The 16,938-nt window shown below is 57.1% G+C and overlaps 2 protein-coding genes across 3 annotated transcripts in view; one reads left to right on the plus strand and one right to left on the minus strand.

Annotated features, from left to right (window-relative positions):
- trmt13 (tRNA methyltransferase 13) overlaps window positions 1–5,157 on the plus strand; it is a 10,223-nt gene extending 5,066 nt beyond the window's left edge. The window contains exons 6-11 of the mRNA XM_075486138.1: window positions 773–879; window positions 991–1,248; window positions 2,524–2,596; window positions 2,726–2,800; window positions 3,372–3,813; window positions 4,748–5,157. Coding sequence (XP_075342253.1) covers window positions 773–879; window positions 991–1,248; window positions 2,524–2,596; window positions 2,726–2,800; window positions 3,372–3,813; window positions 4,748–4,925 — 1,133 coding nt within the window. The 3' untranslated portion in view covers window positions 4,926–5,157. The remainder of the gene's footprint in view (window positions 1–772; window positions 880–990; window positions 1,249–2,523; window positions 2,597–2,725; window positions 2,801–3,371; window positions 3,814–4,747) is intronic.
- On the minus strand, window positions 5,072–16,918 carry lrrc39 (leucine rich repeat containing 39). 2 transcript variants are annotated; one of them, XM_075486141.1, is made up of 9 exons: window positions 16,826–16,918; window positions 15,019–15,225; window positions 14,714–14,822; window positions 14,474–14,630; window positions 14,254–14,390; window positions 12,833–12,978; window positions 12,602–12,754; window positions 6,645–6,797; window positions 5,072–5,371 (listed from the first exon to the last, which is right to left on the minus strand). In XM_075486141.1, the coding sequence occupies exons 2-9, from the start codon at window positions 15,147–15,149 to the stop codon at window positions 5,359–5,361; spliced, it is 999 nt and encodes a 332-aa protein (XP_075342256.1). In that variant the 5' UTR covers window positions 15,150–15,225; window positions 16,826–16,918; the 3' UTR covers window positions 5,072–5,358. The 2 variants fall into 2 exon arrangements, with proteins under 2 accessions (XP_075342256.1, XP_075342255.1); XM_075486140.1 differs by having other exon boundaries at window positions 6,613–6,797.
- Between the last annotated feature and the right edge of the window lie 20 nt (window positions 16,919–16,938).

Below are 16,938 nucleotides of genomic sequence, written 5' to 3' on the forward strand. Positions count from 1 at the left end.
CAGGTAACCTGGTTTGGTAGTCATGGTTACCAAGCAGCCAGGTGTGTGAGGACTCGTAGACCAGGTAACCTGGTTTGGAAATCATGGTTACCAACCAGCCAGGTGTGTGAGTACTCGTAGACCAGGTAACCTTGGTTTGGTAGTCATGGTTACAGGTAACTGTTCCAGCCAGGTGTGACCAGGTAACCTGGTTTGGTAGTCATGGTTACAGGTAACTGTTCCAGCCAGGTGTGTGAGGACTCGTAGACCAGGTAACCTGGTTTGGTAGTCATGGTTACCAAGCAGCCAGGTGTGTGAGGACTCGTAGACCAGGTAACCCGGTTTGGTAGTCATGGTTACCAAACAGCCAGGTGTGTGAGGACTCGTAGACCAGGTAACCTTGGTTGGTAGTCATGGTTACCAAGCAGCCAGGTGTGTGAGGACTCGTAGACCAGGTAACCTGGTTTGGTAGTCATGGTTACCAAGCAGCCAGGTGTGTGAGGACTCGTAGACCAGGTAACCTTGGTTGGTAGTCATGGTTACCAAGCAGCCAGGTGTGTGAGGACTCGTAGACCAGGTAACCTTGGTTTGGTGGTCATGGTTACCAAGCAGCCAGGTGTGTGAGGACTCGTAGACCAGGTAACCTTGGTTTGGTAGTCATGGTTACCAAACAGCCAGGTGTGTGAGGACTCGTAGACCAGGTAACCTGGTTTGGTAGTCATGGTTACAGGTGACTGTTCCTGCTCAGCCTCTGATTGGCGGATCGTAACTCGGAGGATTTCTGCTGTCTCAGGGCTGCAGTACGACGGGGAGGACGGCGATCTGTCTCACCCCGTCCTTCAGGACGAACTCCGAAACCCAAAGAACGGAGACTCCGCCCACAAACACCTGAAGCAGCAGGTAGGGACCAACAGGAAACCTTCTGATTCTGAGCAGCAGGAATCTGTTTTTAGACCAAACACCTCTGAGGAGGCGGAGCCTGTTCCTGTCTGACCTGCCACCTTTCCTCAGTCCTCCATCTTAGGTCACCTGGAGAAGCTGGGGCTGCTGAGAAGGGGGCGGTGCTTCGTGGAGTTTGGAGCAGGTCGAGGGAAACTGTCTCACTGGATCCACGAGGCCCTGAAGACCAGCGAGGGCCAGAGGACCAGTGAGGCCCTGAAGACCAGCGAGGGCCAGAGGACCAGTGAGGCCCTGAAGACCAGCGAGGGCCAGAGGACCAGCGAAGACCTGCAGATGCTGCTGGTGGAGCGCTGCAGTACTCGCTTTAAGGCAGGAAACTGTAAAAAATCTGTGTTTTGGAAAATCAAATACCCTAAATAGGCACATTCCCACTGTAGGAACCACTGTAGGGACCGTTTTTTCCCACATTCGAACATACAGGAACTCGGGACCACGGCCCTCGGGAACGAGGGACCATCGCCCTCAGGAACTAGGGACCAGCGCCCTCGGGAACTAGGGACCACGGCCCTCGGGAACTAGGGACCACGGCCCTCGGGAACTAGGGACCACGGCCCTCGGGAACTAGGGACCACGGCCCTCGGGAACTAGGGACCATCGCCCTCGGGAACTAGGGACCACGGCCCTCTGGAACTAGGGACCATCGCCCTCGGGAACTAGGGACCACGGCCCTCGGGAACTAGGGACCACGGCCCTCGGGAACTAGGGACCACGGCCCTCGGGAACTAGGGACCACGGCCCTCGGGAACTAGGGACCACGGCCCTCGGGAACTAGGGACCACGGCCCTCGGGAACTAGGGACCATCGCCCTCGGGAACTAGGGACCACGGCCCTCGGGAACTAGGGACCATCGCCCTCGGGAACTAGGGACCACGGCCCTCGGGAACTAGGGACCACGGCCCTCGGGAACGAGGGACCATCGCCCTCAGGAACTAGGGACCATCGCCCTCGGGAACTAGGGACCACGGCCCTCGGGAACTAGGGACCATCGGCCTCAGGAACTAGGGACCACGGCCCTCAGGAACTAGGGACCACGGCCCTCAGTTCCTGGAACCATTTCAGCTGCTCCTCCTCAGCTGGGTCTGTTCTGGGTTCCATAGGAACACATCTGACAGAGGTGTTTGGTGGTCGGTAGCTCCGCCCCTTGGTAGTCGGTAGCTCTGCCCCTTGGTTGGGACCTAAAATCCCAACATGTCTAACCCTAACCCTAAACTATAACAGTACTGACACAATCCAAAAGTCTAGAAACTAAAACGAAGACTTCCAGAATGCCTAAAGTCCAAAAGTCCAGATCCCCCCTGAACCTAAGAACCGAAGTGTAGAACTCAGAGACCATTTCTAAAACTACACGTGGCTCAAACCCTTAAACCCCAGACACCACAATCTAATCTCCCAAAACACAAATTTACCAAAACTAGAACTTCCCAAGTCTAAAATTCCAAACAAGAAGACCTTCCAAGCGTTCAGCTCCCAACCAACCACAGTAGTTTGTTCCCGTGAAAGCGGTGACATCATCAGATAAGGTGGGGTTTCAGTTGGTGGAGCCCAGGACAGATCATCGGTTTGACTTGTTTCTTTCTGTTCCAGGTGGACGGGAAGCACCAAGACGCCGGCGTTCAGTTTGAGCGGCTGCATGTGGACATTCAGCATCTGGATCTGAGTAAGAAACCAACATCTGGACTCCCTTCTGTCTGAAGTCAGTCTGAAGTCAGTCTGAAGTCAGTCTGAAGTCAGTCTGTCTGAAGTCTGTCTGAGGGTCTGAGGGCTAACTCTCCTGCTCTGTTCTCAGGTAAAGTTCCTCTGCTGCAGCACAAGAAGCTCCCTTTGGTTGGAGTCGGGAAACACCTTTGTGGAGCGGCCACAGGTGAGCCAGAGACTCAGCTCTGATTGGCTGTCAGTTTAACAGAAACATCCCCAGCTTCATGACTCCCAGGAAATAAAGTAGCTTCTGACCTTGTAGTACGGCCCAACTGAGAGCCAGAACCGACCCATTACCCACAGGTATCCCAAAAGGCATGGTTGGTAATCCTGGAGAGCTAGCAAGAGAGCTAGCAAGAGAGCTAGCAAGAGAGCTACCAGGAGAGCTAGCAGGAGAGCTTGCAGGAGAGCTAGCAGGAGAGCTAGCAAGATTTGAAAGTGGCACCTCCGCTAAGCCCCACCCCCTTGAAAGCCACGCCCCCACAAACTTGAACCTGCACCTGACGGTGAGATTCAGCCGACAGGTTCAGCACGTAGACCCACCGGGGTTCAGCAGGTAGACCCACCGGGGTTCAGCAGGTAGACCCACCGGGGTTCAGCAGGTAGACCCACCGGGGTTCAGCACGTAGACCCACCAGGGTTCAGCACGTAGACCCACCAGGGTTCAGCACGTAGACCCACCAGGGTTCAGCACGTAGACCCACCAGGGTTCAGCACCTGTTCTGTTCTGTTCTCAGATCTGGCGCTGTGCTGCTTATTGGAAACATCTGGAGGCTCAAAGGCCGAACCGCCACGAAAACGCCTCAGACCATCAGAACCGTCTGAGCTGAGTCCCGGTGATGATGGAGAAACGGCACCGCCACAGTCTGATCCCGGTTCTGGTCCCGGTTCTGATCCCGGTTCTGGTCCCGGTTCTGGTCCCGGTTCTGGTCCGGTGCAGGGTCTAGCCCTGGCGCTGTGCTGCCACCATCGCTGTGAGTGGCGTCACTACGTGGGCCAGCGGTTCTTCCTGCAGAGAGGACTCGGTGCCGCCGAGTTCTCCGCCTTCTGCCGCATGTCCAGCTGGGCCACATGTGGGTTCAGACCGGCCAATCAGGACCCTCCGTCGCAGGATCCGACCAATCAGAGAGAAGACGAAGGCGGGCATGAACCGGCAGAGGAGACAGACGCTGTGGACAGGTAAATGTTGGACCTGCCCTTGGTTCAAACACCTCAGACATGTCCAACAAGGCTCTTACACATCTGGAACATCTGGAACATCTGTCTGGATTGTCGGCTTCTGTCGGCATCTGTTTTGTTCTTTCTGAACCTCGAGGGGAACCAGCAGTTCTACCTTTCAGTTTAGTGTGTTTATGAGTTTTAATCCCGAGTTTCCATTAAAGTTATGAGTTACAAAGATATGAGATAGCTAACACCTGTGAGATAGCATACAGCTGTGAGTTGGCTTACACCTGTGAGATAGCATACAGCTGTGAGTTAGCTAACACCTGTGAGATAGCATTCAGCTATGAGTAAGCTTACACCTGTGAGTTAGCTAACACCTGTGAGATAGCATTCAGCTATGAGTTAGCTTACACCTGTGAGTTTGAGTTTTAATCCCGAGTTTCCATTAAAGAGCTGTGGGCGTATCGCTCAGCTACCTCCCAGCTCACTCCTGGTGGCCTCCACGGCCCCACTGAGCTTATTGTCGGTTTGAGTGCTGTGAGATAGCATACAGCTATGAGATGCTAACAGCTGTGAGTTAGCTAATAGCTGGATGGATGGATAGTTACACATTGGATGTGTAAATGTTAGAACTGGTCACTGCTTTGCAGAGACACTAAAGGCGGGGTCGGCTGCTGGTGGGTGGAGATGTGGGCGGGGTCAGATGTTGGTGGTTGGAGATGTGGGCGTGGTCAGATGCTGGTGGGTGGAGATGTGGGCGGGGTCAGCTGCTGGTGGGTGGAGATGTGGGCGGGGTCAGATTAGCATATTATATTCAAATTTTGACATGAGGATTTATACCGGCTGCAGAGAGACTCCTGGTTCTGAGACGATATTTAGAAGATGAATAAATGAGTTATGGGCTCCGCCCTCTCAGCTGATTGGTCTGATCTGGATCATGTGTCCGCAGCTTCCTGTCTGCAGCCGAGCGCCAGCAGCTCGGGCGTCTCTGCAAACTGCTGATCGACAGCGGCCGGCGTCACTTCCTGAAGACGAGAGGACTCTGCAGCAAACTGACGCGTTACGTGGACCCTCAGGTGACCCTGGAGAACATCCTGCTGACCGCCGTCCCCTCGCCATCTTCCTGACCGCCGTCCCCTCGCCATCCTCCTGACCGCCGTCCCCTCGCCATCCTCCTGATGTTCCACGCTTAAAGGACAGATTTCTGTTTCTGTGACAGACCAAACTATTGATCAACACATGGATCATTACAGGCTCAAACAAGAGAAGCAGATTTGTGTTTCTACAAAAGTCTTTAATCAGAATGGATGTCGACATGTTTTGTAAAAGTTTCTATTAAAGCATTTTCAGTTGGTTGCATCCGCAGTGTTCAGTCTTTGAATGTTTTTAAAGATAAGCACACAAACTCCATCTGGTGTCCTGGTTCCGACCTTCTGCATTCTGGATAAAAACACTGGACAGATGTGAAGGACCCGCTCACAGCTGGAAGCCAAAGGCAGCTGAAAAAGAGTCTTTACAGAAACCCAGAAGAAGAGGAACGGCTCATTTTAGCCTGACGAGTCATCGCCGGTCTCTGAAACGTTGAGAACAGAAACGGATTCCTTACTTATGATGCACAGTATCCTACACATTAAGGGTTGTTATAATATGTTTGAATGAAAACACCAATGAACACAGTCACAGTGTATAATGAGCAGATAGACCACACATGTGAAAACATTAATACAACTTCTTCAGGGGGTAATTACGGACATTTGCACGGATTTATGGGAACAGCCACTCGACAGAATTTCAAAGTTCAAGAATTCGGTTTCACTCTCTTGCGTTTTCATCCCCCCCCAAACGCCGTTACCATCTCAACGATATAGTGCAAAAAGGTTCTGCGTTTTTAACCCTTTTTCGTTTCTGTGTAAAGTGCCCCTAAGCCTAGCAAGTTATTCTTAAGATGCTGCAAAGTGACGGTCATTGTAGCATTTCAGATCTGAAATGACTTATCTCTACTACAATTAAAACGTCTCTTATCATATCGCCTCTTTGAATCGTAAGCACAATGTACACAAAACATTAATAAAACTCACATGTCAATGCACGGAAGTGATTGGTAACTAGTAGGCTTTATATCAATTGCAGCCTGTGTATTCATTAAGCAACAAGGTTATTTTAGACAGATGATACATTAGGACAAATTAACCTAAATAATTACAATGCTTACATGGCATTTCCTGCGTTTTTCCGATGATTTTAAAGAAAGAAACGGAGATTGATAACTGTTTTGCAAATATTCTACAACATCACCGCTACAAGTTGTAAGCACAATGTAAACACAACAATGATAAAACTTACATGTCAATGCAGGGAAGTGATTGGTGTGAAACTTGTAGCCTTTATATTCTTTAAGCAACAAGGTCGAATTAGACAGATGTTAGGCTACATTAGAACAAATGAACCTAAATAATTATAATACCTCCATGGGTATCTACAGTCTCCGTTTCTTACTTTGAAATCCTCTCAAAAACGCAGGAAGTGCCATTTCACAGGGTTGAATTTTAAAATTATTCCGGGGGGGGCCATGCCCCCGGACACCCCTAGAACAAAGTCCCAAAAATATACAAAAAGAACCCCCCCCAGCAAAATCCTGGCTACGGGCCTGTTCAGGTTGATAAACTGAGGAGTTAGCGTGGGAGTGAGATGAGGAAAAGCTCATTAATGTGGTCAGTGGGTCAGATGTTCTGGTTCCAGCTTAGTGAGGGGTTGGGGGTGCAGTTTCTCAGTTTGTGTTAGTGCCCGAAGGTCCGGTCGCAGTGAGGTACTAACGGCTGACGCAGTGCATGCTGAGCACAGCGTACGCTCTCTTTCTGGCCTCGTGGATGTAAATCTGCATGAACTCGCGTCCGAACATCTCCCGATCGTCTTCTTCTTCTTCGCCGTCCTCGGTCACCGTCTTCTTTGGAGGAAGAGTCACGTCCAGAGTCAGAGGGTTGTCCCGAAAGTTCACAAACCTGAAGAAGAGAAGAAGAATCAGTCCAGGAAACAGACACAGGAAGCAAAGTTGACCAAAGATACCCGAGGCCGGACCCACGTACCCGAGGCCGGACCCACGTACCAGAGGCCAGACCGACGTACCCGAGGCAGGACCGACGTACCAGAGGCCGGACCCACGTACCCGAGGCAGGACCGACGTACCCGAGGCCGGACCCACGTACCAGAGGCCGGACCCACGTACCCGAGGCCGGACCCACGTACCCGAGGCCGGACCGACGTACCCGAGGCCGGACGGACGTACCCGAGGCCGGACCCACGTACCAGAGGCCAGACCGACGTACCCGAGGCAGGACCGACGTACCAGAGGCCGGACCCACGTACCCGAGGCAGGACCGACGTACCCGAGGCCGGACCCACGTACCAGAGGCCGGACCCACGTACCCGAGGCCGGACCGACGTACCCGAGGCCGGACGGACGTACCCGAGGCCGGAAGGACGTACCCGAGGCCGGACCCACGTACCCGAGGCCGGACCGACGTACCAGAGGCCAGACCCACGTACCAGAGGCCGGACCCACGTACCAGAGGCCGGACCCACGTACCAGAGGCCGGACCCACGTACCAGAGGCCAGACCGACGTACCCGAGGCAGGACCGACGTACCCGAGGCCGGACCCACGTACCAGAGGCCGGACCCACGTACCAGAGGCCAGACCGACGTACCCGAGGCAGGACCGACGTACCCGAGGCCGGACCCACGTACCAGAGGCCGGACCCACGTACCCGAGGCCGGACCGACGTACCCGAGGCCGGACGGACGTACCCGAGGCCGGACCCACGTACCAGAGGCCAGACCGACGTACCCGAGGCAGGACCGACGTACCAGAGGCCGGACCCACGTACCCGAGGCAGGACCGACGTACCCGAGGCCGGACCCACGTACCAGAGGCCGGACCCACGTACCCGAGGCCGGACGGACGTACCCGAGGCCGGACGGACGTACCCGAGGCCGGACGGACGTACCCGAGGCCGGACCCACGTACCCGAGGCCGGACCGACGTACCCGAGGCAGGACCGACGTACCAGAGGCCGGACCCACGTACCCGAGGCCGGACCCACGTACCCGAGGCCGGACCCACGTACCCGAGGCCGGACGGACGTACCCGAGGCCGGACGGACGTACCCGAGGCCGGACCCACGTACCCGAGGCCGGACGGACGTACCCGAGGCCAGACCCGCGTACCCGAGGCCAGACAGACGTACCCGAGGCCGGACCCACGTACCCGAGGCCGGACCCACGTACCAGAGGCCGGACCCACGTACCCGAGGCCGGACCCACGTACCCGAGGCCGGACGGACGTACCCGAGGCCGGACGGACGTACCCGAGGCCGGACCCACGTACCCGAGGCCGGACGGACGTACCCGAGGCCGGACGGACGTACCCGAGGCCGGACCCACGTACCCGAGGCCGGACGGACGTACCCGAGGCCGGACGGACGTACCCGAGGCCGGACGGACGTACCAGAGGCCGGACCCACGTACCCGAGGTCGGACCCACGTACCCGAGGCCATACCAACGTACCCGAGGCCGGACCCTAGTACCCGAGGCCGGACCCACGTACCCGAGGCCGGACCCACGTACCCGAGGCCGGACCCACGTACCCGAGGCCGGACGGACGTACCAGAGGCCGGACCCACGTACCAGAGGCCGGACCCACGTACCCGAGGCCGGACCCACGTACCCGAGGCCGGACGGACGTACCCGAGGCCGGACGGACGTACCCGAGGCCGGACCCACGTACCCGAGGCCGGACGGACGTACCCGAGGCCGGACGGACGTACCCGAGGCCGGACCCACGTACCCGAGGCCGGACCCGCGTACCCGAGGCCAGACCCGCGTACCCGAGGCCAGACAGACGTACCCGAGGCCGGACGGACGTACCAGAGGCTGGACCCACGTACCCGAGGCCGGACGGACGTACCAGAGGCCGGACCCACGTACCCGAGGCCGGACCGACGTACCCGAGGCCGGACCCACGTACCCGAGGCCGGACCCTAGTACCCGAGGCCGGACCCACGTACCCGAGGCCGGACCCACGTACCCGAGGCCGGACGGACGTACCCGAGGCCAGACCCGCGTACCCGAGGCCAGACAGACGTACCCGAGGCCGGACCCACGTACCCGAGGCCGGACCCACGTACCAGAGGCCGGACCCACGTACCCGAGGCCGGACCCACGTACCCGAGGCCGGACGGACGTACCCGAGGCCGGACGGACGTACCCGAGGCCGGACCCACGTACCCGAGGCCGGACGGACGTACCCGAGGCCGGACGGACGTACCCGAGGCCGGACCCACGTACCCGAGGCCGGACGGACGTACCCGAGGCCGGACGGACGTACCCGAGGCCGGGCGGACGTACCCGAGGCCGGACCCACGTACCCGAGGCCGGACGGACGTACCCGAGGCCGGACGGACGTACCCGAGGCCGGACGGACGTACCAGAGGCCGGACCCACGTACCCGAGGCCGGACGGACGTACCCGAGGCCGGGCGGACGTACCCGAGGCCGGACCCACGTACCCGAGGCCGGACCCACGTACCCGAGGCCGGACCCACGTACCCGAGGCCGGACGGACGTACCAGAGGCCGGACGGACGTACCAGAGGCCGGACCCACGTACCCGAGGCCGGACCCACGTACCCGAGGCCGGACCCACGTACCCGAGGTCGGATCCACGTACCCGAGGCCATACCAACGTACCCGAGGCCGGACCCTAGTACCCGAGGCCGGACCCACGTACCCGAGGCCGGACGGACGTACCCGAGGCCGGACGGACGTACCAGAGGCCGGACCCACGTACCCGAGGCCGGACCCACGTACCCGAGGCCGGACCCACGTACCCGAGGCCATACCAACGTACCCGAGGCCGGACCAACGTACCCGAGGCCGGACCCACGTACCCGAGGCCGGACCCACGTACCAGAGGCCGGACCCACGTACCCGAGGCCGGACCCACGTACCCGAGGCCGGACGGACGTACCCGAGGCCGGACGGACGTACCCGAGGCCGGACCCACGTACCCGAGGCCGGACGGACATACCCGAGGCCGGACCCACGTACCCGAGGCCGGACCCACGTACCCGAGGCCGGACCCACGTACCCGAGGCCAGACAGACGTACCCGAGGCCGGACCCACGTACCAGAGGCCGGACGGACGTACCAGAGGCTGGACCCACGTACCCGAGGCCGGACGGACGTACCCGAGGCCGGACCCACGTACCCGAGGCCGGACGGACGTACCCGAGGCCGGACCCACGTACCCGAGGCCATACCAACGTACCCGAGGCCGGACCAACGTACCCGAGGCCGGACCCACGTACCCGAGGCCGGACCCACGTACCCGAGGCCGGACCCACGTACCAGAGGCCGGACCCACGTACCCGAGGACGGACCCACGTACCCGAGGCCGGACGGACGTACCCGAGGCCGGACGGACGTACCCGAGGCCGGACCCACGTACCCGAGGCCGGACCCACGTACCCGAGGCCGGACCCACGTACCCGAGGCCAGACCCGCGTACCCGAGGCCAGACAGACGTACCCGAGGCCGGACCCACGTACCAGAGGCCGGACGGACGTACCCGAGGCCGGACCCACGTACCAGAGGCCGGACGGACGTACCAGAGGCTGGACCCACGTACCCGAGGCCGGACGGACGTACCCGAGGCCGGACCCACGTACCCGAGGCCGGACGGACGTACCCGAGGCCGGACGGACGTACCCGAGGCCGGACCCACGTACCCGAGGCCGGACCCACGTACCCGAGGCCGGACCCGCGTACCCGAGGCCAGACAGACGTACCCGAGGCCGGACCCACGTACCAGAGGCCGGACGGACGTACCAGAGGCCGGACCCACGTACCCGAGGCCGGACGGACGTACCAGAGGCCGGACCCACGTACCCGAGGCCGGACCGACGTACCCGAGGCCGGACCCACGTACCCGAGGCCGGACCGACGTAACCGAGGCCGGACGGACGTACGTACCAGAGGCGGGACGGACGTACCCGAGGCCGGACGGACGTACCCGAGGCCGGACCCACGTACCCGAGGCCGGACCGACGTAACCGAGGCCGGACGGACGTACGTACCAGAGGCGGGACGTACGTACCAGAGGCGGGACGGACGTACCAGAGGCGGGACGGACGTACCCGAGGCCGGACCCACGTACCCGAGGCCGGACCGACGTAACCGAGGCCGGACGGACGTACGTACCAGAGGCGGGACGGACGTACCCGAGGCCGGACGGACGTACCCGAGGCCGGACGGACGTACGTACCAGAGGCCGGACCCACGTACCCGAGGCCGGACGGACGTACCCGAGGCAGGACCCACGTACCAGAGGCCGGACCCTAGTACCCGAGGCCGGACCCACGTACCCGAGGCCGGACCGACGTACCCGAGGCCGGACCGACGTACCCGAGGCCGGACCAACGTACCCGAGGCCGGACCCTAGTACCCGAGGCCGGACGGACGTACCCGAGGCCGGACCCACGTACCCGAGGCCGGACCCACGTACCCGAGGCCGGACCCACGTACCCGAGGCCGGACCCACGTACCAGAGGCCGGACCTACGTACCCGAGGCCGGACCCACGTACCAGAGGCCGGACCCACGTACCCGAGGCCGGACGGACGTACCAGAGGCCGGACCCACGTACCCGAGGCCGGACGGACGTACCCGAGGCCGGACGGACGTACGTACCAGAGGCCGGACCCACGTACCCGAGGCCGGACGGACGTACCCGAGGCCGGACCCACGTACCCGAGGCCGGACCGACGTACCCGAGGCCGGACCCACGTACCCGAGGCCGGACGGACGTACCCGAGGCCGGACGGACGTACCCGAGGCCGGACCCACGTACCCGAGGCCGGACCCACGTACCCGAGACCGGACCCACGTACCAGAGGCCGGACCCACGTACCCGAGGCCGGACCCACGTACCCGAGGCCGGACCGACGTACCCGAGGCCATACCGACGTACCCGAGGCCGGACCCGCGTACCAGAGGCGGGACCCACGTACCCGAGGCCGGACGGACGTACCCGAGGCCGGACCCACGTACCCGAGGCCGGACGGACGTACGTACCAGAGGCCGGACCCACGTACCCGAGGCCGGACCGACGTAACCGAGGCCGGACGGACGTACGTACCAGAGGCGGGACGGACGTACCCGAGGCCGGACGGACGTACCCGAGGCCGGACCCACGTACCCGAGGCCGGACCGACGTAACCGAGGCCGGACGGACGTACGTACCAGAGGCGGGACGTACGTACCAGAGGCGGGACGGACGTACCAGAGGCGGGACGGACGTACCCGAGGCCGGACGTACGTACCAGAGGCGGGACGGACGTAACCGAGGCCGGACGGACGTACGTACCAGAGGCGGGACGGACGTACCCGAGGCCGGACGGACGTACCCGAGGCCGGACGGACGTACGTACCAGAGGCCGGACCCACGTACCCGAGGCCGGACGGACGTACCCGAGGCAGGACCCACGTACCAGAGGCCGGACGGACGTACCCGAGGCCGGACCCATGTACCAGAGGCCGGACGGACGTACCCGAGGCCGGACCCACGTACCAGAGGCCGGACCCGCGTACCCGAGGCCGGACCCACGTACCAGAGGCCGGACGGACGTACCCGAGGCCGGACCCACGTACCCGAGGCCGGACCCACGTACCCGAGGCCGGACCCACGTACCCGAGGCCGGACCCACGTACCCGAGGCCGGACCCACGTACCCGAGGCCGGACCGACCTACCTGAGGTTGCTCATGTCCTCCATCAGCGGCGGGATGTCTCTCAGCCGGTTGCTGCTCAGCACCAGAGTGTCCAGACTCGCCATCCTGCTGATGTTGTCTGGAAGCTTCTCCAGCTCGTTCCTCTGCAACCACAGCGTGTGCAGCTTCTCCATCCTGAGGACACACGCACCTCGCTGTTTATTGGCTGCTGCACCCTTGGGGGCGGGGCTAAGTCGTTCCACCGTCACCTACCTGTGTATGTCCTCAGGTAAGTGCTGCAGGCGGTTCCCTCCCATGTCGAGCCACTCCAGCGCCGGCAGCGCCACCACACAGTCCGGCAGGCGGCTGAAGTCGTTCATGGACAGATCCAGGTGCTGCAGCCTGGTCAGGTTCCTCAGCTGGAGTTCAAGGAGCAAACACACCTCAGATCAGCCGGTGCTGCACACTCAGGTCCACTGTGAACGATCTGGTTCCACACCTGTGCACGACTCAAACCTGAGGCCGGTTCTGGGTCAGGTACAGCACCAGCATTAGGTTCCAGTTTAGGTTTTGGAACCTGCTAATTCACAACCTGGTTTTGAACCGAGATGGGAAAATTCTTATTTGTCCATTTGGTTTTAAAAGTCTGACTTTATGTCCATGCTCTACATGGAACACAGTTCCGTTGGCCATAAGGGAAAACTCAACATATGTAGCTTTTAAGAAACAACTAAAAACATGGCTTGCAGATAACCAGGACTGTAAACATGAAGGGTAGTTTTTATTTAACATACAATACTAAAAATAAATTGGTAGTAATTCTGTAATTCTTAAAATTAGTTGGCACTTTATTCCATGCACTTTAAAAATAGCACTTTAGGATAAATACACTTTAATATAGTACCAGATGCACTTTAATAAATGTATACTTGTAAAGGAGGGTAAAACATTATTTGCCAATCAGATGCATTTTAATGTCTGAAACTACTGTGCGACAAAATTGTATTGACATGGTTTTTCGGTATGGTATTCGTACCATAACAGGTTATTTGTTGTATATCTTGTGATGTGGTTAAGTGATATAGAATGTTGTACGCTTTGTTTTCTTGTTTCCTGTTTTTGTCTTTGTCTTGATTTTAGTGTGGAGATGATTTTCTCTTATTATTATTTGAGTAGTCTTCTTACACTGGAAAGAATGCCCCTCCAAAAATAAGTAAAAAAACAACAAATAAAAGAGGTTTTTGCTTGAAATAAGCAAAAAAATCTGCCAATGGAACTAGTGAAAATCAGCTTGTCAAGATTTCTTGAAATAAAATGTGATATTTGGGACTTTTGAGATAAAAGTGATCTTGAAATTAGCTTAAAACCTCTTCAAATGTAAAAAAAAGCTTGTTTCATATGAAATCCGACTCGGAACAATTTGTTTTCGAGACTTTTTCATTTAACAAGATATTCCAGATGTATTGTCTTCAAACAAGTCCCTATATCTGGCTGAAATGGTGCTTGTTAGGCAGTTGTGTCTGATATTAAGTGTAATGAGACAAATATACTTGGTAACACTTTGATTTTTTCCAGTGTATACACTTTGATAAAAAATCCACAACAGAACTGATTCACACCTGAGGCTGGTTCAGGTCTGTTTTGGAGTAGAATCTGTTTGAGGTGCTATAAAACCAGGTGGACTGGGTCGATACCTGGTCTGGTAGCTTGTTCAGGTCCCGGTTCATGGCCAGCTCCAATCTCTCCAGACTCTCACACCCACTCAGCTCCTCGGGAACAAACTGGATTCTGTTGTAGCTCAGCAGCAGCTCCCTGAGCCGGGTCAGCTTCCCTGAGACCAGAACCAGAACCAGAGCCAAGTCTCAGCTGGAACCACTTCAGAAGAACTTAAGTCAGAAGTTTGGGCGTACTCACCGATGTCTTTTGGAATATCTGTGACCGCATTCCGGGACAGATCCAGAACCAGAAGGTTTTGGAAGCTGGAGATGAAATGTGGAATCTTCAGCAGTCCGGTCCGGTGGATCTGCCACTCCTGGACCTGAGTGAGCTGAACCAGACACCCCGGCAGAGACTGGGAAATGTGAAAACAGGTCAGTCAGTGGTTCTGTTGTCTGACCCGGACCAGTTCGGACCAGTTCGGACCACTTCCAGTACCTTCCACTCCTCCTTCTCGATGCGGAGGATCAGCCGTCCATCCTCGGTCTGCAGCTTCTCCTTCAGTCGAGCCAGAGCGGCCCGGTCCTCCCAGACTCCCACACCGACTCTGGATCAGCAACATGAAGACCAGTAAGAAAACAAACCAGACCAGAACCAGGTCTGAGGATCACAGCCACCAAAGACCTCAAACTGAGGCCCAAACCACCTCAATAATGACTCAAAACCACTACAGACACATGAAATTGGGTAAGAAACATGGCGGCAGAACCATTAAGAACTCATGTGAGTGGGCGGAGTCTGACCTTCCCGTAGCTCCGCCCCTGGAGCTCCGCCTCCTCTGCTCCTCGCTGTCCTCCTCTTTCCTCCTCCTGATCCTGGTCTCCCACAGAGCTTTGATGGAGCTCACCGAGCCGCACGCCACCACGCCCACCATGACAGCCTGGTGATGTCACAGCGCACAGGATGACCTCTGACCTCTGAGCTGCAGGCTCCGCCCCCCACGGACCGCCCTGTGTGACGTCACTGATTACTTATCAGTGAGTGGTCAATGAGTTCAGAACCTTTTATTTAAAGTTTACATCCAACACGACCGCAGACGAGCTTCTTTGGTCAGTAAACAACGACATCGTAATACGTCACATGTTGGATTCACTGAGTTTTAACCCTATTTTTACTCCTTGGAACGTGGCTGTAATACGATGTCATAGGCTGTGTTCCAAACCGCATACTTCTCCTACTACTCCTACTAACTTTCTGAGTTAGTATGCGAGTTTGAGTAAGCGAGAAGTTCCCGGATGCATACTAGATTCTCCTAAATGTTGGGTATGCATCATGAGGTTACTACTCATACTCAAACTACCCAAGATGCAACGTAACGTGACGTCGCCGATCGTCATTTCCTGTCAAAACGGCAGTTTCAAGCTAGCTACAACGAGGGTAGGTTCACTTCCTGTTTTCAAAACAAAACCACCAATTGTATGGTAATGGCTTTCCCTATGATAAAAGGCAACGGGTATTTTATTTTGTGATAATAACCAGAAGTGCGTTGCTCACTGCGGCTAGCTTTAGTAGCGCCGAATTCGTGGGAACAAAATTGTAAACAGCCGGTATTTTGTCAGGTTTTCAACACGTTGGGGATCTAGATGGCTGTGTTGGAAACCCCCTACTACATACTACATACTTCCATACTACATACTCATCAATCAGACAGTATGCAGAGCGTTTACCCACAATGCATTTGGCTCCTGCCCGAGCCGAAATCAGCCGGCCTGAAGCTGATTTCTCTTAAGCTCTAAACTCTGTAAACTTTAGCAACATTTGAAACATTTTCAGGTGAGAAAGTAGTCGTTCAGATCCCCAACGTGTTGAAAACCTGACAAAATACCGGCTGTTTACAATTTTGTTCCCACGAATTCGGCGCTACTAAAGCTAGCCGCAGTGAGCTAACGCACTTCCTGTTATTTTCACAAAATAAAATACCCGTTGCCTTTTATCATAGGGAAAGCCATTACCATACAATTGGTGCTTTTGTTTTGAAAACAGGAAGTGAACCTACCCTCGTTGTAGCTAGCTTAAAACTGCCGTTTTGACAGGAAATGACGATCGGCGACGTCACGTTGCGTTGCATCTTGGGTAGTTTGAGTATGAGTAGTAACCTCATGATGCATACCCAACATTTAGGAGAATCTAGTATGCATCCGGGAACTTAAAAAAAGTTAAAGTTAGTATGAGTAGTAGGAGAAGTATGCGGTTTTGAACACAGCCAACGACTACTTTCTCACCTGAAAATGTTTCAAATGTTCCTAGGGTTTACAGAGTTTAAGAGAAATCAGCTTCAGGCCGGCTGATTTCGGCTCGGGCAGGAGCGAAGTGCACTGTGGGTAAACACTCTGCATACTGTCTGATCGATGAGGATGCAGTATGCAAGTATGCAGTATGCAGTATGCGGTATGTTGTAGGCGGTTTCAAACACAGCCAGAGTGACATTAAACGGAGCAGTGATCTATATCGGGTCGTTGGTACCCTGTTAGTATAAATACATAACGTGGAAGCATGCGTGTAAACGGCGGGTTAGCGCACGCCGGGTTAGCGCACGCTGTCTGCTCTCACCTTGTGGCAGCGCAGCCGTCCTCCATGCTGCGTCTCCTCTGCTGAAATCTGACCTCAGACCTTCTGGGTAATTTTAGCCCACAGGTCACATGACCCGGGTCTGCTCAGCTGAC

Source organism: Odontesthes bonariensis, chromosome 15 (assembly GCF_027942865.1).
Source record: "Odontesthes bonariensis isolate fOdoBon6 chromosome 15, fOdoBon6.hap1, whole genome shotgun sequence".
Classification (NCBI taxonomy): domain Eukaryota; kingdom Metazoa; phylum Chordata; class Actinopteri; order Atheriniformes; family Atherinopsidae; genus Odontesthes; species Odontesthes bonariensis.

Coding starts and splice junctions, on each gene's coding strand:
- lrrc39 (XM_075486140.1), bottom strand. CDS start 15,149: ATGGTGGGCGTGGTGGCGTGCGGCTCGGTGAGCTCCATCAAAGCTCTG. Junction 14,631..14,713: donor TCGAGAAGGAGGAGTGGAAG/GTACTGGAAGTG, acceptor CACATTTCCCAG/TCTCTGCCGGGGTGTCTGGT. Junction 14,391..14,473: donor AGATATTCCAAAAGACATCG/GTGAGTACGCCC, acceptor TTCTGGTCTCAG/GGAAGCTGACCCGGCTCAGG.